Raw genomic sequence first — 23380 nt, 5'->3', positions numbered from 1 at the left:
TTGTAGCCTCCTCCTTTGTTTCCTCTTCCCATCCCTTCCCAGCCTCCCCCACCACCACCAAAGTTGTAAAGTTCGTTTTCGACATGACAACTTGTGTTTCTCATTGTTGCAACGGGTCCACCTGTATCCTTATTTAAATGACTTGTTTTTCCCCTTCCCCTCCACAAATTATACCAACATCAAATACAGTGAAAGCAGGTACAATGCCCTTTTTTGTCTTTTGTGGAGGATATGAGAATGGAGGCCAGGGTCTTACTATAGAGCCCAGGCTGACCTTGAACTCACAACCCTGCCTCAACCTCCTCAGTACCGGGATTACAGGTGTACACTACAAGTCTCAGTAATAAACTATTTCCTTTGCCAGGTGGCACAATGGTAAATTTGTCAGTAGAGGGCACTGGAGACACACTGTAGTAGGAAATGTAGCTGACTAGACAGGTTTCTGTACAGTTTCGTCTCATTTGTCCTACCTGGTAATCTCTCTCCACTGCTAAGTGCCTAGAGGGTGCAGCTTTTTCTAGGATTCAGCAACCACATGTTTTGTTCAGGTCGTGATTGAGGATATGTACCTTATCATTGATCTTAATACCCTTGGTCCAACAGATCACATATAAAGTGTTCCATGATGATAGATATAAGCCAAAAACTGAATCTTCATTCTATACAAACAAGGTTTGTAGAGTGTTTGCCTTGCATGCATAAGGCCCTGGGTTCAATTCCTCAGAACCATATAAACAGAAAAATCTGGAAGTGGCACTATGGCTCAAGTGGTAGAGCCCTACCCTTAAGCTGAAGAGCTGGGGGACAGAGCACAGGCCCAGAGTTCAGGCCCCATACCTGACAAAAAAAAAAAAACAAAAACAAAAAAAACAAGGTTTACTTCATGCTGTCTAGATCTCTTCTGTGCCTACCTACCAGCACAAACTCACCCACGTACCACAGGATTAGTCCTGAACATAACTAGTCTTGACCAGCACTAGCCTGGATAATCCAGGTTTTCTGCCACATAGTGGACTGCAACAACCCCTATTCTATAAGGTCTAAACCCAGTTCCAAATCTATCTTTCTTTGGGTATTCTCCCTCTGTTCTAGGACACACTTTAAGTTCTTTTTTTTTTTTAATTTTATTTTTATTTTATTTGAGAACATACTGTACAGAGGGGTTACAATTACATTGGCAGGATAATGCATACATTTCTTACCAAGCATTGCAGCCTCCTCCTTTGTTTACCCTTCACCTCCCTTCCCAGCCTCCCCCCTCCCCCCCACTTTAAGTTCTTTATGTAGTTACTCTCTTATCTCTGTTCTAAAAATCTTTATATTAAACTATTTCTGTTTAAACTATTATATGGTTTCTGTCTCCTAGTTTGATTCAGATACAAAATATTGGACAAACTAAATCTTGGGCAGGGCACAGTGGTCAATGCTATAATCCCATTGCTAAGAAGGCTTAGGCAGGAGAATCTCAAATTCAAGACCAGCTTGGGCTACACGGTGATTTCCAGGTCAGCCTGGAAATCCATAATGACTCCTCAGAAAAAAAAATTATATATATAGGCAGTTACTGATGGTTCTTACCTATTATCCTAGATAACTCAAGAGGCTGAGGTCTGAGGATAATAGTTTGACATCAGCTCTAGCACACTAATCCATGAGACAAATTTCCAATTAACTGGCAAAAAGTAAAAGCTAGAGGTGTGGCTCAAGCGGTAGTGTACCAGCCATGAGCAAAAAAAATGCCTAGCAAGAGCTAAGGCCTGAGTTCAAGCTCCCCAGCATGCAAAACAAACAAAAACAATAAATAAATCCTGTTCGTTTCATGTGCTTATTTGTACAATGATAATAAAAGTACTGACTTCATAAGGTGACTACCAGTTAGCAGGCTGGAGTACTTTTGCTCTACCTGGACAAAATTGCAAGTCAGCAAGTAGAAACTCTTCTGTTGTTGGCAGTCTTGAGCCCTTGAGCACTCAAGTTCTAGAGGCTGCAATGGCAGACCTAGGGGCTTGCAGCTTAATGCACTACTGCTTTATGCTTTAGAAGGCACAGACTTATAGCTTGAGGGACACAGGTTGGAAGTTCATTGCTCTAGACTTTAAACAGCACTAGACCACAACATATTACAAACTTACTTTCAGCAGTAAAGAGAAGCAGTAGCACATAGTGACTACTCATGTTATAGCTCCTGAACAGGCCTTATATGTTGGGACTCTCAGATCCTACTACTACTACAGCTACAGCTCTCAGCTTGAAGGTTTCTCACACGTTTGGCCCTTATGACTTGGCAGCTCTCTGGAAGGCTCCTAGTGATCACATTCCACAGTTTTTCTGTACAACCCACTTTCATTCTTCAGCTTTGGCTGTACACCTTCTCTTCCTTCTCTCTACTTCCCTTATAGTGGTCTCTGCTGTTAGTCATTTCTGCCTTGGTCACTCTCTGAAGCTCTTCAGTCACTCTTTCCTTGTTACTGGTTTTGTTGCCATTGCTACTGCATCCAACACTGCTATGACTCCACTGCAGCTTCTGCCATCTGCTCTTCCTGCTACCAGCTCAGCCCACTCTACTAATGACAAAGATCAGAAGAAGACAAGAAAAAAAAAAAAAACCTATTCAAGAAAAGCCTTTAATTTGGCCAGCTGTTACAACTCAGTGGATAGACAGCACAGAAAGGTATCACCCAGCTGATTCAGAAAGTGAACAGAACCTGCTATTATAACCAGAAAGTGGGACATAGAAAGGGTGTATGCACCAATCTCAGGCCTGTAGGGGGACAGTAGGAGAAGTGATCCCTCTCTGGCCTAAGAGAAAGAAAATGGCTTGTAATGGCAAAAAAGGGTCTGGCTTCCACTGTCTCCAATGATATGAAATGCCTCCTGGAGCCTAATTGTGCATCAGCAGCAAGTAGCCATAGTTGCTATGTAGCTTCTGCAAGGAATCCATGGATTGTTCAAAACAAACATGCTGGCTTAAGGGCAATCCAGATAGATGCTTGGTGGACAGTTCTCCACACAAGGTTATCAGGACAGCAGACAAGGGCCATACAACTGCCAACTAGGGAGTCAAATTACCTTGGCCCCCAATATATTAGTTTACTTAAAGAAAAAATAAATACTAAGGGCTGGGAAGGTGGCTCAGTGGTAGAGCACTTGCCTTGCATGCATGAGGCCCCGGGTTCGATTCCTCAGCAACACATAAGCAAAAAGAAAAAAGCCGGAAGTGGCGCTGTGGCTCAAGTGGTAGAGCGCTAGTCTTGAGCTGAAGAGCTGAGGGACAGCGCCCAGGCCCAGAGTTCAGGCCCCACAGCTGGACCAAAAACAAAAAAACAAAAAACAAAAAAAAACAATAAATAAATAAATACTAAAAGGGATGCCACAATAAAAGATCATCATTAATATTAGTAATGACCTAACAGTACTTAATAATGCTCTACTAACAACCAAATACTTGGGAAAAATTGGGCTGTTTCTTCTGACTCCTAGGTATATGTTTTCTATTTCAGTATCCTTTGTATTGTATAAAATATATACACATCCTAGGAATATACTTGTAGATAGATACATAATATACATTGATAGATATCTGTATACAACTATATAAATATATACACATTTTTAAAAATTCATGAAGGTGGCACATTTAACACTGTGGTGTTCTTCACATACATTTAAGTGAATTATAAAACTTAGATAATTTTTTTATGTATAGCTGTGGGAAAAAAATCCAACATATCCTATTTTAAAAAGCCAGTGGCTCATGCCATTAATCCTAGCCCTCAAGGGGCTAAGATCTGAGCAGGAAACTCCATGAAACTGATCTCTAGCTAATCAGTAAAACTGGAAGTGGAGCTGTGACTCAAGTAGTAGAGCATTAGCCTTGAGCAAAAAAGCTCTGCACAGAGCGTAGGACCTGAGTTCAAACACTAATAGCAAAAAAAAAAAAAAATTAAGTTTCATAGTAATATAGTTATTTTATAATTATCATAATCACAAAATAAAACTATATTGCTATTTGCTAGCAAGATCAATAGAAAGCCTACGGATTGGGAGAAGATCTTCACTAGCCATACAACAGACAAGGGTCTCATATCTAAAATATACTTGGAACTCAAAAAATTAAATCCCCCAACAACAAATCTTCAAAGAAACAACTACCCAATAAATAAGTGGGCAAAAGACTTAAAGAGAAACTTCTCTGAAGAAGAAAGAAGGATGGCCAATAGACACATGAAGAAATGCTCAACCTCTCTAGCCATAAAAGAAATGCAAATCAAAACAACACTGAGATAACACCTCACCCCAGTTAGAATGGCTATAATCAAGAACTCTAATAACAACAGATGCTGGAGGGGATGTGGACAGAAGGGAACCTTACTGCATTGTTGGTGGGAGTGTAAACTTGTTCAGCCACTTTGGAAAGTAGTATGGAGGTTCCTTAAAAGACTCCACATAGAGCTCCCCGATGACCCAGCAATCCCACTTTTGGGCATTTACCCAAATGTTCACAAACATGACCACACTAAAGCTACCAGCACGACTATGTTTATTGCAGCACTATTTACTATAGCTAAGATACGGAACCAACCCAGTAGATGAATGGATCAAGAAAATGTGGTATATATACACAATGGAATTCTATGCCTCCATCAGAAAGAATGACATTGCCCCATTTGTTAGGAAATGGAAAGACTTGGAAAAACTTATATTAAGTGAAGTAAGCCAAGCCCAAAGAAACATAGGTCCCATGGTTGCCCTTATTTGCAATAACTAGTATATGTCTGAGTCAAGCAGAAAAGGTCAGATAAGGTGATGTTAGGGAAATGAACCCTAAGATATGTATTCAAATGTTTTTTTTTTCTTTCTTGCAATTGTTTCTAACACATTTATAAGATTATTTCTTTGTTGCTTTGTATGTCCCTCCCCCACAGTATACCCCTGCTTTCACTGTATTTAATGTCGGTATAATTTGTGGAGGGGAAGGAGAAAAACAAATTGTTTAAATAGGGATACAGGTGGACCCATTGCAACAATGAGATGTACAAGTCGTTATGTCGAAAATGAACTTTACAACTTTGGTGGGGGGGTGGGGAGGATTGAGTGGGGGGAGGCTTGGAAGGGATGGGAAGGGGAAACAAAGGAGGAGGCTACAATGCTTGATAAGAAATGTACTCACTATCTTGCCCATGTAATTGTAACACCTCTGTACAGTATTTTCACAATAAAAAAAACTATATTGCTATTATATAAATATATTGATAAAAGAATTTGATTTTTAAGGTTAAACCCCACAGAAAAGGGTTTGAATCAAAACATTGAGACACCACCTCACCCCAGTTAGAATGGCTATAATCAAGAACTCTAATAACAACAGATGCTGGAGGGGATGTGGACAGAAGGGAACCTTACTGCATTGTTGGTAGGAGTGTAAACTTGTTCAACCACTAAATGCTTACAAACAAGACCACACTAAAGCTACCAGCACAACTATGTTTATTGCAGCATTATTTACCATAGCTAAGATATGGAACCAACCCAGATGCCCCTCAGTAGATGAATGGATCAAGAAAATGTGGTATATATACACAATGGAATTCTATGCCTCCATCAGAAAGAATGACATTGCCCCATTTGTGAGGAAATGGAAAGACTTGGAAAAAATTACATTAAGTGAAGTAAGCCAAGCCCAAAGAAACATAGGTCTCATGGTTGCCCTTATTTGCAATATCTAGTATATATATGAGTCAAGCAGAAAAGGTCAGATAAGGTAATGTTAGGAAAATGAACCCTAAGATATGTATTTAAATGTTTTTTTTCTTTCATGCATTTGTTTCTAAAGCATTCATAAGATTATTTCTTTGTTGCTTTGTATGTCCTTCCCCCACAGTATAACCCCTGCTTTCACTGTATTTGAAGTCGGTATAATTTGTGGAGGGGAAGGGGAAAAACAAGTTGTTTAAATAAGGATACAGGTGGACCCGTTGCAACAATGAGAAGTACAAGTTGTCATGTTGAAAATGAACTTTACAACTTTGGTGGGGGGGTGGGGAGGATTGAGTGGGGGGAGGCTTGGAAGGGATGGGAAGGGGAAACAAAGGAGGAGGCTACAATGCTTGATAAGAAATGTACTCACTATCTTGCCCATGTAATTGTAACTCCTCTGTACAGTATTTTCACAATTAAAAAAAGCAAAGATTTAGAAGATCAAAGGTAAATTTCATTCATAACATCTGGAAATTGTTAATAAAAGTGTTTGTATATTTTGAATTGCAAAGTTAATAGGATATTCTAAATCAAATGGTGGCTTGAAATATGACGTAGTGGTAGAGTGCTTGCCTGGCATGCATGCCCTGTGTTCGATTCCTCAGTACCACAAACACAGAAAAAGCCAGAGTAACACTGTGGCTCAAGTGGTAGAGTGCTAGCCTTGAATAAAAGAAGCTCGGGGACAGTATCCAGGCCCCGAGTTCAAGGCTCAGGACTGGCAAATAAGTAAATCAAATGTTAAATGTCTCAAATCTCTTGAAGGGATAAAGGAAATGAATCTAATTCTAATAAAACTTAGACATAAGTTTTGTTGTTCCTTTTCTTGTTGTTGTTTCATAGTGCTAGAAATCAAACCCAATGCCTCATCCATGATAAGTACTCTACTAACAGAGCTACATCTCCACCCTTTGCTGTTTCCTATAAAATAATTCAGTCAAGTTTTGTATTATAAATGCAATAAAAATTTTGTTTTCAAAACTACTTCCAACAAGAATGATTTAAAAGCCTGAACTAAGTCTTTAGAAAGTGTGAATGAAATATTATAATGCCCACATACCACTCAGTGCTCCAACTGCTCCAAAATTTAAAGATTTTCCGTCCATAATGCTGGCATCACATTCAATTTCCCCTAAGAGATTTAAATTAGATCCCATTCCTGCATTTGTAAAAGGAGAATCCTAAAAGACAAAAACAAAAATTAAATATCATTAGGCTTTAAGTCAGAGCTAATATTAATGCTTCATAAACTCTTCTAAAACCTAGGTAAGAATTATTTCCAATTCATTGTATGATGCCAGTATTACTTGATAACAAGACAAAAATAACCTGAAAAAAAGAAATCTAGAGACAAATATACCTCATAAATATCAACACAAAATCACCAAGGAAAACTAATAAACCAAGTCCAGTATATTATAAAAGAATTTATATCATGAACCAGAGGGATGCCAGGAAAGTAGGTTTAGTTTAATATTTGAATAATCAATTGATGTATTATCCCACGTTAATAAAAGACAAGACAAGCTACAAAAATTTGAGAGCTAAGATTCTGACGGATGGTGAAAGTGGTGATGTGTTTCTCATCACTTCTATTTACATACAAACACACACACACACACACACTTGTGAAACAACTAGGCAAAGACATAAAAAGCAGCTAGATTAGAAAGAAAGAACTGAAATCACTATCTGAAAAATGACATAGTCTTGTATACTCAAAAGGAGGACCTTCAGGACTCTATTACAAAACTATTAATGTACTAATACGTTAAGTATGGTTATAGGATACATGATCAATATACAAAAATCATTACATTTATATATATTACAATGAAAAAATTCAAAAATGAAATTAATAAAATAATCCACTTATCTCAGGAGGTAGAAACAGAAGGGCTACAGTTCAAAGTAAGACAAGACAAAAAAAAAAAAATTAGCAAGACCCTGTCTCAAAAAACAGCTCAATAGGGTGGCACATGTCTGTAACCGCAAGCACTCAGAAGGTAGAGAATTGCCAGCAAAACACAGACCCTATCTGAAAACTAAATTACAAAGCCAGAGAGGATTTGGGAAAGACTCAAGTGGTGGACTGTATTCCCAGCAAGAACAAAGCCATTAGTTCCAACAAAAAGTGGGGGTAGGGCCAATCTACTAATAACATCCAAAACAATAAAATATCTTAACAAATGAAAATGTGGGACTGGGGGTGTAGCTCAAGTAGTAGAATACCCACTGTGAACAAGCAAGCTGAGTGAGATTGTGAGTCACTGAGTTCAACTCCTGGAACAGGGGAGAGGGGGAAGAATTAAACATGTGCTGCCCACAGTAAACTCTGACAGTGACTCACACTTGCAGTCCGAGCTACTCAAGAGGCTGAGAGCAGAGGATTATGATTGGGAGCCATCCTGAACAGGAGAGTCCACAAGACTCTCTCAAATTAACCAGAAAAATGCCATACTGGTGATGGAATTCAAGTTGTAGAGTAACAGCTGTAAACGAGAAAACAGAACAAAAGTGGAAGATCTGGAGTTCAAACCACAGTACTGGAACCCAAAAAAGAAAAGGAAAAGAAAAAAGAAAGATGAGAGAGACTTAGACACTGAAAAAATATAAAAACATTTCCAAAATTATGTTTTTAAAGGAAAGGACATCTCATGCAAATGGATCAGAAGGCTTAATGTTACAATAGCAATAACTTCCTAAATTGATCTCATTCAATACAATCCTTTATCATATTTAGTTGCCATTTTTGGTAGAAGATGACAAACTAGTCCTAACATTTATATGGCAATGCACCGAAATTAGAATGCCAAAACAATCTTGAAAAGAAGAGAATTAGAAAATTGACATTCAGGGCTGGGAAGGTGGCTCAGTGGTAGAGCGCTTGCCTTGCATGCATGAGGCCCTGGATTCGATTCCTCAGCACCACATAAGCAAAAAAGAAAAAAGCTGGAAGTGGCGCTGTGGCTCAAGTGGTAGAGCGCTAGCATTGAGCTGAAGAGCTGAGGGGCAGCGCCCAGGCCCAGAGTTCAGGACCCACACCACCAAACCCAAAAAAAAAACAAAAAAGAAAATTCACATTCATAGGTTTACAACTTACAGTTACCAATCATTACAGTAGAAATGAGAATCCAAAAAGGAAAAACTTTACATATATTTTCAATTAATAAAGGATGTCAAAACAATTAAGTGAGGATAGCCTTTTCAATAAATAGTGCTGAGACAACTGGCTAGCCATAAGAAAATGAAGTTGGACTTTTTTTTTTTTGTCAGTCATGGGGCTTGAACTCTGGGCTTGGGCACTGTCTCTGAGCTCTTCAGCTCAAGGCAAGCACTCTACAAAAATTTTACTCAAACTTTACTTGAAGTGGATCAAAGGCCTAAGTAAAAAAGCTAAAACTAAAATTTGTAGAGAAAATACAAGGGCAAATATGCATTACCTTGAATTAGACAATTGTTTCTAACATTTGACATTAAAAGTAACCAAAGGAGCGGGGCGCTAGTGGCTGACGCCTGTAATCCTAGCTACTCAGGAGGCTGAGATCTAAGGATAGAGATTCAAAGCCAGCCCCGGCAGGAAAATCCATGAAGATGCCTATCTCCAATAAACCACTCGAAAACCAGTAGTGGTGCTGTGGCTCAAGTGGTAGAGGGCTCGCCTTGAACTGAAGAGTGCAGGGACAGCGCCCAAGCCCAGAGTTCAAGCCCCACGACCGACAAAAAAAAAAAAAAAGTAACCAAAGGAAAAGAACCTAGATAAACTGGACATATTCAGAATTTAAAACTTTTGTGTTTTAAAGGACACCAAAATTACCCCAAAGCATGAGGTTAAAACTGAAAATCATATAAATGATGAGGGGCTTGTATTCAGAATATAAAAAAAAACTTCCTACAACTCTAAAATTAAAGGATACAATTTGAAAATGAGTAAATTATATAAATAAACATTGCTCCAAAGAAGATATATAAATAACTAGCAAACACATGAAAAGATGCTCAAAGTCATTTGTCATCAGAGAAAGGCAAATCAAACCCACAATGAAATACTACTTCACACCCACAGGATGGCTATAATTAGATAGATAATAACACATGCTGGCAATGATATGGAAAAATTAAAAACCCCACGCACTGCTGAGAGGAATGTAAAATGGTGCAGCCAGTTTGGAAAACATCTGGCAGGTCTTCAAAAAGTTAAACATAGAGTTACCATTTGACCCAACAATTCAACTTGTATACCCAAGGAAAATGAAAACATATGTCTACATAAAACATGTATATGAATATTTAAAGTAGCATCATTCATCGATACCAAAAAAGTAAAAAAAGATTCAATGTCCATCAACTGACAAAACAGACAAAATGTGCTATAGCTATACAACAGAGTACTAATAGTGATAAAAAATATTTTTAAAAAACTTTGAAAGAAGATATTACAGTAAATAAGTCAGACACAGAAGACATTGCACTAGAGTACTTCATTACATTAAAAAAATCCAGGAAAAACAAATCCATAAAGCATATTAGGGGTTGCAAGGACAAGGAAAGAGGAAGAATGGAGAATAACTGCTAATATATATGTTTCATTTTGGCGTCTAGAAAGCAAACTAAAATTAGACAATAATGATGTTTGTAGAACATTGTAATCTAGTACACTGTTAAGCTAAAGATTACCAAATACTCAAAATCATCAACAAACTTCATTACCACCCCAGAATTCTGCCATATCCCAGAAAAGTGGGCCATGACATTGACAGAATTTAAAATATGTACATACAACTTAAGCAAAAGTGTAAGGGATTAGAGACTAGCACTTAAGACCATGGGGTAAAAATAAGAAAAAAATGTACAATTAAAATGAAAGTAAATAATTGAAAATAATTAAATTCAAGAGGAATTGCCTAACTATGAAATGTAAAGGATTAACAATAGGTTTCTGGGAAGACAGAAAATGAAAGCGTCTCCCAAGAGCTCTGTCAAGAACTGGGCACTGGTGGCTCACGCCTGTAATCCTACCTACTCAGGAGGCTGAAATCTGAGGATTGAAGTTCCAAGATACCCTGGGCAGGAAAGCCCATGAGACTCTTATCTCCAATAAACTACTCAGAAAAAGCCAGCAGTAAGCTGTGGCTCAATTAGTAGAGCGCTGGCCATATGCAAAAAAAGCTCAGGGACAGTGTCCAGGCCCAGAGTTCAAGCCCCAGGCATGGCAGAAAAAGAAATAGAAAAAGAGAAAGAAAAAGAAAAAGAATACTGTCAAGCTGGGTTGAACTATAATCTCCCATAACCACCTACGTTTCCTCTTAGTAATTTTCCACTCAATGACCTCCATCTTGCTTCTTTTTTTTTTTTTTTTTTATCCGGTTGTGGGGCCTGAACTCTGGGCCTGGGCGCTGTCCCTCAGCTCTTCAGCTCAAGGCTGGCGCTCTACCACTTGAGCCACAGCGCCACTTCCGGCTTTTTTCTTTTTGCTTATATGGTGCTGAGGAATCGAACCCAGGGCCTCAGGCTTGCAAGGCAAGCGCTCTACCACTGAGCCACCTTCCCAGCCCTGCATCTTGCTTCTTGATTGCAAATATCTACCTGATTATTCAATATGTAGTCAACCACAATCTCTGTCCTTTGCTGCAAAATTGCTTATCATTGGTCACTAAATCCACAGCATTAGTGCCCCCCTTAAATCAAGTCTGAGGTTTCACGACTGTCATGAGCTTTTTAAAGTACTAGTCTTTAGGAAAATGCAAATAAAAACCACCAGATACTGTACAACCAATAAAATAAAATTAAAGAGACTGGCAATAACAAGTATTGGCAAAAAATGTGGAGCAACTTCTTACGTGGTCAGTAAGAATGTAAATGGAAAACAGTTTAGCAAGTTTTGTTAAAGTTAAGCACGAACTTACCATATAGCCAACAATTCTTTGTGTGTGTGTGTGTGTGTGTGTGTGTGTGTGTGTGTGTGTGTGTGTGTGTGTGCGCGCGCGCCCACGCACACGTACACGAACATTCTCACCCACACCCACTTTTTTGCTTAAGGTTTATGCTCTATCACTTGAGCTATAGCTCCACTTCTGGCTTTTTGGGTGCTTAACTGGAGATTAAGAGTCTCACAAAATGTTTTGCCTAAGCTGGATTCAAACCACAATTCTGAGATCTCAGCCTCCTAAATAGGATTACAAATGTGAGTCACCAATGCCTAGCATCAATTCTCTTCTTTATGTATTCAAAAGAAATGAAGGCTCATATCTGCATAAAAACTTGATGTAAATGTTTATATCAGTTTATTCATAATGGCCTAAAACTGAAAATAACCCAAATGCCCATCAACTACTAAATGAATAAACAAATTGTTATGTGTCAAAACTCATCAAATGGTTAAATTTCAGTTTGACAGTGGATTTTTTTTTTTTTTTGAGAAGTAAATGATACCTCCATATTAGCACTTGGGAGACTGAGGCAAAACCAACAAGAGTTTGATATAAAATGCTGGACTACATTGTAAGACCTGACTCAAAAAAAATCAGAAAATCAGCAAATTTAAAATTATATGTACATTATAAGAAGAAAAAAAGAGTGTGTAAGTATATGTCAAGTAATAGGTATACTGCTTTCTTGACAGTTTCATGTAAGTAACATCATATTCAGTAGTAACCAATGATGCTTTCAAAGTCTGTCAGGCCCTGTTACTTCCCTGTTCAAAACCTTTCCATGGTTTTTCCACCAAAACTAAAATCCAAAATCCTAATTTTCAAGGAAAACAAGGCCTTATAAAATGCAATCTCTCCTTCCTCTTACAACCTGCAATCTTCTACTTTTTTCCCTTTCTGAACATGAGCCAGAACCGCAGTTCCCTGAGCATAAAAAGTATGACCCCACCTCAGGATCTTTGTTATAGTTGTTCATTCAGTCCTTTGAAATAATTAAGATTAGTAGGTGATTCAATGAGGGAAGATCATTAAGACCATATGCCAGTAAAACCTGTGTGCCAGTAGATTATGACTGTAATTCTAGCTACTCAGAAAGGCTCTGATCTGAGATCAAAGCCAGAAGCTCAAGTAGGAAAATCTGTGAGACTCTTATTTTCAGTTAACCACACATATACACACAAAGCCAGAAGTGGAGGTATGGCTCAAGTGGTAGAGTGACAACGTTGAGCAAAAGAGCTAAGAGACATTGCCCAGTTCCTGAATTTAGGCACTGAGTTCAAGATCCAGAATCTGCACAAAAAAATTAAAAGTGTAAATATACATGTACATCATGTCTAAATAATCAATAGCCTCTGGTGACAATTATTATAAGAAAAAACAAAGTAGAATAAAAACTAGATAAGTACTTTTTCTTTTGACTAAGATGTCCCCCAGTATCTTCACATAGCTCTCTTATTTCAATCATTTCTGCTATGATAACTTCTAATCAGAGAATTCTCACTGCTTTAACTAGAATAGCATTTTCCCAGCATTCCTCAATTATCTCCTTTGTCTTACTTTTTCACTCTTCTTAATAGTATGATTTTTGTTTGTATAATTCTTCTTACATGAATGAGCCTTAGATATTATCTTTGTAAGTACTATATCCCAGTATCTAAAGCAATTCTTAGCACATGGTAGGTACTCAATAAACATTTGCAGAATGGGTATCCATGAATTACAATTAGATATAAACAGAATAACTGATTGTTATCAACTAGAATCCCTTAAGCAAGCTTGTGTGTTCTAATTCTTTTTTTTTCTTTGTTTTGGTCGGTCGTGGGACTTGAACTCTGGGCCTGGACGCTGTTCCTCAGCACTTCAACTGAAGATGAGCACTCTACCACAATGGCCACAGTGCCACTTCCAGAATTCTGGTGGTTTATTGGAGATAAAGAGTCTCACTGTCTTTCCTGCCCCAGCTGGCTTTAACAGTGATCCACAGATCTCAGCCTCCTGAGTAGCTAGGATTACAGGCGTGAGCAACCAGCACCCAGCTGGTATGTTCTATTTTCACAGAGCATTCCTAAAGAAAAATGCCAGGAAAATGTAATGGAATGTTGAGACACTTTTCTTGACTTAAACAAGAGAAACATTTCTTGATTTTAATTACTATACTTTAGATACTGGATGAAAGTTATAAGGAAACGGCAACATTTTAAAAAACTTTTATGTAAGTGTAAAAGTAGATCAAAATAAAACATTAATTTAAGAAAGAGAAAAATGAAATAAACTCAGGCAAGAGTAAAGATTAAAAGCAAAGTCTAATTTAAGCTTACTTGTAACCTTTAAAGGAAGCAATGCTTTTAGAAAGTGAGATCCTTCTAAAGGAAGGGGTGGCAAGGCTAAGAGGCAAGTCAGGAGCTACTGATACTGACCCACCATGACATGGAAGCTCTGTTCTTTAATGAAATTTGAGAACACCATGCAAAGGCAAAGATCTACAAAACATTACTCTTTCACTATAAACCAAAATCTGTATTAGCCATTTTAATTTCCTTTGCTGAAAGCATAAAATAAAACAAGAACTGCTAGCAAGGCTATAGGATACTGTAACTCTTAGGACTTATTATATAACTTGCATTAACAGCTCAAACAGACGTAAACAATTAGTTTAGAAATGCTGGACAAAAACTCAACTGGCACACTATAAAGTCATTTTAGATATGATGATTTATGTTTTTCTACTTTCTCATCTTCCTTTAAGAAGTAGACATTAACAGGAAATTACTTTGTGACTCCAGTGCAAGTTCAACAAACCTATCACTAGATGAATGAAATACTCAATGTTTTACAATATAATACCTATTCAAAACTAAGTATACTATCAAAATTATTTTAATCACTGCCTCCATGAACAGATAGCCTTATTTATGCTAAAGTGATGAGAAAGGAGAATAACTTCTGAAACTAATTTTCTTAAATTATTTCCAGTGAGAGAAATAGGGGTAGGCTGGGGATATAGCACAATGGTAGAGCTATTACATGTACAAGAACCTAAGCTCAATCTCTAGCACCACAAGTTTAAAAAAAAAAAAAGAGGAATAAAAACATTATATTGGGGCTGGGAAAGTGACTCAGTGGTAGAGTGCTTGCCTTGCATGCATGAGGCCCTGGGTTTGATTTCTCAGCACCACATAAGCAGAAAAAGCCAGAAGTGGTGCTGTGGCTCAAGTAGTAGAGTACTAGCCTTGAGCTGAAGAGGTGAGGGACAGTGCCCAGGCCTAGAGTTCAGGCCCACAACCGACAAAACAAACAAACAAAAAAGCAATATGTTTACTCCAGATCATTAGAGCCCTTTTCAACTTAAGACCAGAAAAATACAATATATCTATCTTAACTAACACTACCTGTCCTAAGAATTATCCATTCCTTGTTATTTCACCATCAAGTTTCACTGTTTATAAGATGAATGGAGGCCAATAAAATTGAATTAGTAACCCAAAAATTATTTGAGGATTTTTAGCAGCAAATTAGGTTCAAATTTTCAAGAACTAAACGGTTGAAAGATTTCCAATTTGGATTCCTTTGAGATGGCAGAGGTTAAGATTCATTCATTCAACAAATATTTATTGGGCACTTATGTGCCAAGCAATACTTTTCTAATTCAGGCTTTGTAGACCACACAGTCAATGCTTCAACTACTCAACTCTGCCACTGTGGCATAAGGGCAGCCAGAAAAAATACACAAATGAATAATCATGGCTGTGTTCCAATAAAACTTCATTTTGTAAACTGAAATTAGAATTTCATACAATATTCTGATGGCATGAAATATTAGGCCTCTTGATTTTGTTTCAATCATTTAAAAATCCGAAAACCATTAGGAATTTACAGGCCATTCAAAAACAAGCAGAACTGTTTGACTTTCTGGCCAGTTTGTCAAGACTTTTTTTTTTTTTTTTTTAAATCTTGGGGCTACAACAGTAAATGAAACAGGAGAATATCCTTGCCTGCATGTAATCTCAATTCCAGCTTCAGGCAATAAGAAATTAAGTACAGGGGCTCAAGCGGTACTTTAATGGAAGAGCATAGGCTCAGTATGCTCAAGGCCCTAGATTCAATCCACAAAAGCAAAAAAAAGGAGAGAGAAAGAAACAGAAAAAGACAGAGAGAGGAAGGAAGGAAGGAAGGAAGGAAGGAAGGAAGGAAGGAAGGAAGGAAGGAAGGAAGGAAGGAAGGAAGGAGGGAGGGAGGGAGGGAGGGAGGGAGGGAGAGAGGGAAGGAGCGAGCAAGCAAGCAAGCTAAGGAAAGAAGGAAGGATGGAAGGAAGGAGGGAAGGAAGGAGGAAGGAAAGAGAGAGACAGAAAGAAAGAAAAGAAAGAAAGAAAGAAAGAAAGAAAGAAAGAAAGAAAGAAAGAAAGAAAGAAAGAAAGAAAGAAAGAAAGAAAGAAGAAAGAAAGCAAGCTAAGGACGGAAGGAAGGAAGGAAGGAAGGAAGGAAGGAAGGAAGGAAGGAAGGAAGGAAGGAAAAAAAGAAAATTAAGACAGCCATTGGTATCCAAGATTGGTTTTAAGAGACTCCTGTGCTCACTTGCTCTCTCCCTTTCTCTCTTTCTGTCTTTGTCTCTGTCTCTCTCCTCTCCCTTCTTTCTCCTGTCATCTCTCCTTTCTCTCATATTCTCTCTCAGAGAAAGAGACAGACAGACAGACAGACAGGCCAAAATCTATGCATGCTCAATAACTTATACAAAGTGGCATAAAGGTTAGGGATGTAGCTCAGTGGTTAAAAGAAAAAAACATGCCAGCATGCATGGGAACTGGGTTCAATCCCCAGTATTTTTTTAAGAGTGTGAATAGCCAGTGATACATATTTGTCAGGTATGGGGACATACATTTATAATCCCACCACTCAGAGGCTGAGGATCATAATTTTTGAGGCCAGCCTGGGCTACATCCCACATTCCAAATTAGCCTGTGAGATTCTGTTACTCCTCCAATCATCTCTAGAATGCTTATAATACATAATTTGAATGCTCTGCAAAAAGTTGCTACACTGTATCATTTAGGAAATGATAAGAATCAAATCATATATCTTCAGTACAGACCCAATTGTTTTTGGAATATTTTTATTGTTTGGTTGGATTCAAAGATGCAGAACCCATGGGTACAGAGACTAACTATAGTGGGTGGCTTAGTAGACAGCAGTAAATACAATGTTCAAAAGTATAATAGGGGGGCTGGGAAGGTGGCTCAGTGGTAGAGCACTTGCCTTGCATGCTCAAGGCCCTGGGTTCGATTCCTCAGCACCACGTAAGAAAAAACCCGGAAGTGGTGCTGTGGCTCAAGTGGTAGAGTGCTAGCCTTGAGCTGAAGAGCTGAGGGACAGCACCCAGGCCTAGACTTCAGGCCCCACGACCGGACCCCAAAAAAGAAAAAAATAATATAATAGGATAGGAAATAGGTTATGGTCAGAAGGCTATAAAAGGGAGACTAAAAGACTATAGGCCTATTCATAATTTATTTTTTCTTTAGTTTTCTGCATAAATTTGGACTTACCCAAGTGTATTAATACTCTAGTATCCCTGGCACATTAAAAAAAAAAACTCCTTCAGCTTTTAATAATCCAATATTTTAAATGGGCAAAAGACTGAAAAAAGATATATAATGGCCAGTGGGCCATTTTTTCTACATCATTGTCACTGGAGAAATAAAAATCAAAACCATAATGAGCTTCCACTCCTTTTGACAAAGATAACCATAATGGCAAAGAAGAAAAGAAAAGAACAAGTTTGGTAAGCATATAGAAAAATTATAATATCTGCATATTATTGCTCAGAAAGCAAAATGGCTTGTTTGATTGCTGTGGTTAAAAGTTTGGTGGTTCCACTAAAAGTTAATAAATATGTAATCGCATATGTTCCAGAAATTCTAATAGGTATACACCAAAAAGAGATGAAAACAAGAACTCGAATGTCTATGCAGGAATGTTAACAAAACAGTATTCATTACAACAAAAAGGAGGAAAAAGCCCAATGTCCACCAATGGATAAATGGATAAAAGCATTATTTTATATACATGAACAATACCAAACATGCCCCCAAAAATTTAAAAAAAGAAGAAATCAAGTACTGATACACTGCAACATGAATGGGCCTCAAAAACATTACGCTGAGTGAAAAGGGTTACATATAATTAGGTGTGAGGGGTCTGGGAGGCTAGCTCAGTGGTAGAGTGCTTGCCTTGCATGCATGAGGCTCTGGGTTCGATTCCTCAGCACCAGATAAACAGAAAAAGCCAGAAGTGTCACTGTGGCTCAAGTGGTAAAGTGCTAGCCTTGAGCTGAAGAGCCGAGGGACAACGTCCAGGCCAAGAGTTCAAGCCCCACGACTGACAAAAAAAATTAGTTATGATTCTACCTGGCACCAATGGCTCACATCTGTAATCCAAGCTACTCAGGGGGCTGAACTCTGAGGACCAAGGCTAGAAGCCAGCCCTGTCAGGAAAGTCCAGTTAATCACCAGAAAAGCTGAAAGTGGACGTCAGCTCCTGTGGTAAAGTGCTAGCCTTGAGGGAAAAAAAAAAAAAAAAAAAAAGCTCAGAGATAGTACTCAGGTCTTGTTTACATGTCCCAGGACAGGCACCAAAAGCAAATAACAACAAGAAGAAGGCATGATTCTATTTGTATAAAGTATCCAGAATAGATGCAGCCACAGAGACAGCAATCAGAGGATTGCCAGGAGACAGAAGAGGTCTGATAAATGACTGCTTAATAGAAATGATGTTTCTTTGAGGAAATAAAAATATTTAGAACAAGAGGGGTGGGAAGGTGGCTCAGTGATAGAGCGCTTGCCTTGCATGCCTGAGGCCCTAGGTTCGATTCCTCAGCACCACATAAGCAAAAAGAAAAAAAGCCAGAAGTGGCGCTGTGGCTCAAGTGGTAGAGTACTAGCCTTGAGCTGAAGAGCTGAGGGACAGTGCCCAGGCCCAGAGTTCAGGCCCCATGACCAGACACAAAAAATTTAAAATAAGATAAAAAATATTTAGAACAAGATAGAAAAAGTGGTGTCACATCTATAAACACTTTAGAACTATGAAATTACTCTATTTTAAATAATGCCATCCTCCATTGTAGCTGGGATGGCAGATGTGCACCATCTCAACAAACTATGATTTGAGAAGTGAGTCTCATAAAGTCTTCCACCAGAGCTGGCCTTAAACCTCAATCCTCCCCATTCTCAGCCTCACAATTAGCTAGGATTACAGACATAGAGGTATGAGTTCCCTAAACACTTTCTCTTTATAAACCTAATTGCTTCAGCCATTTCATTAGTTATTAATCAACTAAATAGCTACTTAATCATCTACGCAGGAATCACAATAAGAGGACCCAGGACTTGCCTATATGTTGCCTCTCCCAGTGTGCCTATTCACCATTTCTCTGCATTGCTTCTAGGATATGAGAGATGGTCTTGAAAGGGTATAAGCCTACCAAGTGTACTGTTCTTTGCTCAGTTCTGAATAGGAATTCAACTAAAACAAGGTCAAAAACATAACAACACATTTGTATTTTTAGTAACTTTAATTGTGATAACCTTATTTTCCATTACTACATAATTAGAGAATGTGGACAATGATAAAGAGCTGTACCATGGAACTCACAAGAGGTTTATGAATTCCTCCAAAATTCTAAAGAACAGAATTTTCTCTCAGAATTTGAATTAATGAAAGTCATCATATCTGTTTGCCATAACGGTACAAAAAACAAGGTCAGCAAGAAGCTGGACAGATCATCTAATTTAAGGTTCAGTTTCAAATGAATTTTAATAAGTTTCTGCAGAATTAGCCGGAATATGTTTTTATTAGGCCCAAATGAAGTATCTTTCATTCATTAATAGTGAACCACAGGGCATACTTAAAATTCAGAGGTTCAATTATCTTAAAAAGAGTTCTTGCTGGAAGCCAGTGGCTCATGCCTGTAATCCTAGCTACTCAGGAGGCTGAGATTTGAGGATCACCGTTCAAATCCAGCCTGGGCAAAAAAGCCCTTGAGACTCTTATTTTCAATTAACTACCGGGAAACCAGAAGTGGTACTGTGGCTCAAGTGGTAGAGCGCTAGCCTTGAGCTGAAGAGCTAAGGGACAGCGCCCAGGCCAAGTTCAAGCCCCATGACCAACCCCTCCCCCCCTCCAAAAAAAAGGTTTTCAGGAAATTAAAAAAAAAACTTTCCATTTTCATTCTGTAGCTGCTCCTTATGACAGAAAGTATTCTTTCTTTTTTTGGCATTCTCTCTTTTTTCCCTTCCTCGGGACATATTTACAGATGCACCAGCTGCTTTGTACAGACATGCTAAAAGTTCTTACTGTGGTTGATCAAAGTTGGAATGCCTAAGGAAATTACTCAACTTAGACAGCTCAGAATTATATCTAGCCAAATAGTTACTGAGCTCCACTTTTAACATGTGTTAAAGTAATATTTTAGCTATCCTGGATTTAAGTTCAGAGAACATTTGTTTGTATCACACTCTGTGAACACTTGAGTCAAATACAGAATGTTGAATACCAAGGTTTAGTATCTGTGACAGTTTCCTTCTTTTTAACTGTCCCATTATACAAAAGACAACATATTTTATTCAAAGAAAAAAGAAAGAAGAGAAAATAAACTTCACACAACAGCATCTGTACTAGGAAAGCTGTTCTATGATCTTCTTAAAGAACCCAAGGTCTTTTGGAAATGTCAGAAAAGCTGGAACCAATGTTAGCATTTATTCATTAAAGCATTTGTTAATCTGGCATAAAATTTTCTGTCAAAAAAGAACTATATTTTTCTTAAAATATTTAATTAAAAAAATCATTGCACACCTGTACTCACCTCTCCTCTATTACTAATCTGCCTAGTTTATGAATAACCATAGCATAATTAAGCAGAAAAATTACATCACAAGTTTATTTTCACTTTTTTAATTGAAAGCCACAGAATTGCAGTACAAAGATTTACTTGTCAAATATAACACAAATCTCTAAAATAAAATATTGGCTTCAAGAGACTTGCACATCTGAAATTGTTTTAAACTTTGTTTTAGTTGGATTCTTTATTATGTCCAGGAATAGGTTAGCGTACATGGTACCTGAAATTGTCCTTTCCATATAAGCTACAATAGAAAAGACAAATATGGCTATTTTTTCCAGTATTGTCAATTTTGGCAGCCACTTACACTTCTCTTCAACCTAAATAATTAACCTTTTAACCATGTTGACAATAATATGAAATATCACTCAAAAAGAACTTACCAGACCAAAGAATTACAATAATTTAAACCATCCTTCCATCATGTGACATGGTCAGAATGAGGTTACTTTTAAGTCCTCTCTTGCCTATGCTTCTTTTTATTAAAAAGATTTCCAACCAACTAAAAAATGCTAACATCTGCACATATTCCAGGAAAGTGAAACATAAATGAGTTTCCCACTCTGAATTTTCTGGGCAGCTTACTTATACTAAGGCATGTCATGGGTTGTCAGGAAATATGCATATCATGCAAAAAGCTATACCCTGGGTGAAAATTAGGACTGCCAGTAAATACTCCATGGCACTGCAAATGGGCAAAGAAGTTTTGTCATCTGAAATGTCTAGAACTCAATACAAAGCTATTTTCTGTAGTGACATGAAATAATTATTCTAACACTTAGGTAAAGTCTGATGCATGCATCAAGTTAGACAGACAGACAGACAGACAGACAGACAGACAGACAGACAGACAGAAAGACAGACAGACAGACAGACAGACAGAGTCACATACACACACAAATAATGGGGAAAATACAAGTAATGTTTTATTCTACTTTGAAACAAAATTGAGGGGAGGGGAAGGAAGGGGAAAGGAGAAAGGGAGAGAGAAAAAGAAAGAGGAAAGGGGATGGGGAAGGGAGAAGAAGAGAGGAAGAGGGAGAGAGAAAGAAGGCAAGAATCAGGGCAAGGGTGAGTGTGAGGGAAAGAGAGAGGGAATGGGAGAGGAGATAGTTTTTCAAACTAAACAACATAGTATCAGACTTGTTAGCTTAGTTCCTTCATCACCAAAATAAAATAAAAACAAAAACAATTTAAAAGGTAATTGTGAAAAAAAAATGATGCTTCAATTGATATGTATCCAAATAAGCACACATGTATTTTTACATATACACATATACATACACACAGAGATAAAATAGTTTAAATACCACAACACTGTAAACTTTAAGACCTATACTTTTCATTAAATGTTTTTTGTGTAATATCCCTATGAATATGGAACGAGAGATTATTTCACATTCAAGTCAAAACACGGGATTACCACCAACTCTCTCATACTACCATATGTTGCTTTAAATAGCTCAAAACTAAATTTCAAAATGAAGTATATTACTAAGAGTAATAAGTCTCAGAGAAAAACGAGGACTCATATACAAAGCTACATGCTCCTCAGAAGCCACTAAGTTTGGTTTTAGAACAAATCTACCCAGACTTCACCCACATGAAACGTCTGACAGGTCCACACAGTGTATCCAGAAATGGCTGGAAAAGGCTGAAACAATCTTCATGTTCCCACCAGGATAAAATAAAGCATGACAAGCTCAGTAAGTGTTCTCACTTAGTCAAAGCTAATACAAGGCTTTGATGTAGTATAAAGTTAATAAAAATTAGTTCAATTTTCTTTTTCTTCCTTTGGAAAAAAAAAAAAGGATGGGGTGGGGGAAATCACTGCTTTTCCCTTAAGCAGGTATTATGTGCTAAACAGCACATTTCATTTCTATGGTCTTAGAAAAGGAATAAATGTACCTAATGTGTAAACACAATCAGTAAGTTACAAGTTGCTCCTTAGAACTAAAGGCAAGAATCAGCATCACTACTAAAAAAAAAACAAAAAACAAAAAAAAAAAACAAAACAAAAAAAAAAACAGGAAAAAAGAAAAAAGAAAAAAAAAGTGTGTTAAAAGAACGTAACTTACTTTTACTGTCCCAGGCTAACTGGGCTTTGTCTGGTGCTTCTTTGTCTGCACATGGCCACCCACAGCCTGTCTTCTAATTAAATCAATGCTCTAGCAGCAGAACAAGCAAACAAGTTGCCTCCATCTGCGTACAGCTCTTCAGGATACATTTCCCTTGGTCAGAAGGTAGAAATTCTTGGGAGAGGTGATTTTCTCTGCCTCTTCACAAGAAGAACATGGATACTTGGCTGGATGCAACTCCATGAAGTGTAACTGTGTGTGTACACCTCAAAAAATAAAACAAAAAAAAATGCAGAGAAACATAAAGACTCCATAAACAGCTGCTATACATAGATACACTGAAGTACCACTGGAAACACTACTAAACAGGCAAAATAGCATCTCTGAAATGATATCAACTCAAAAACACACTCAAAAAAAAAAAAGAAAAAAGAAAAAGAAAATGAGCATCTAAAGTAAAAACTTCATTTCATGCAATGAAAACATACTAAGTACTAAGGGGGGGGAGGGTAAATCTTGTACTTTACATACACAAATGTAAGATTTCCCCCTCCCACATTACAAGAATAAAAGATATGTCAATAGATGAGAAAACTGACACCTTCAAGTGTGGTAGGTCTAAAATTAGACTTACCAGCCACATTATAGTTAATTGGCATTTAGTTATATGTGGGCTAAATGCATCAAGCTGTCTTTCTGATGAGTTCAGCTCTGAAGTGTAAGGGATA

General features: G+C 37.7%; 1 protein-coding gene across 3 annotated transcripts in view; it reads right to left on the bottom strand.

Annotated features, from left to right (window-relative positions):
• The window catches only part of Tasp1 (taspase 1), a 199189-nt gene that overhangs the window by 155103 nt on the left and 20706 nt on the right, over nt 1-23380 (bottom strand). For all 3 annotated transcript variants that reach the window (XM_070006733.1, XM_070006734.1, XM_070006735.1), the window contains exon 5: nt 6818-6938. In XM_070006733.1, the coding sequence (XP_069862834.1) occupies nt 6818-6938 (121 nt within the window). The remainder of the gene's footprint in view (nt 1-6817; nt 6939-23380) is intronic.

Source organism: Dipodomys merriami, unplaced genomic scaffold, assembly GCF_024711535.1.
Source record: "Dipodomys merriami isolate MVZ:Mamm:240054 unplaced genomic scaffold, mDipMer1.0.p SCAF_7, whole genome shotgun sequence".
Lineage (NCBI taxonomy): Eukaryota > Metazoa > Chordata > Mammalia > Rodentia > Heteromyidae > Dipodomys > Dipodomys merriami.
Note: the sequence above shows the minus strand (reverse complement) of the source record. Positions and strands in the feature narration are given on the sequence as shown.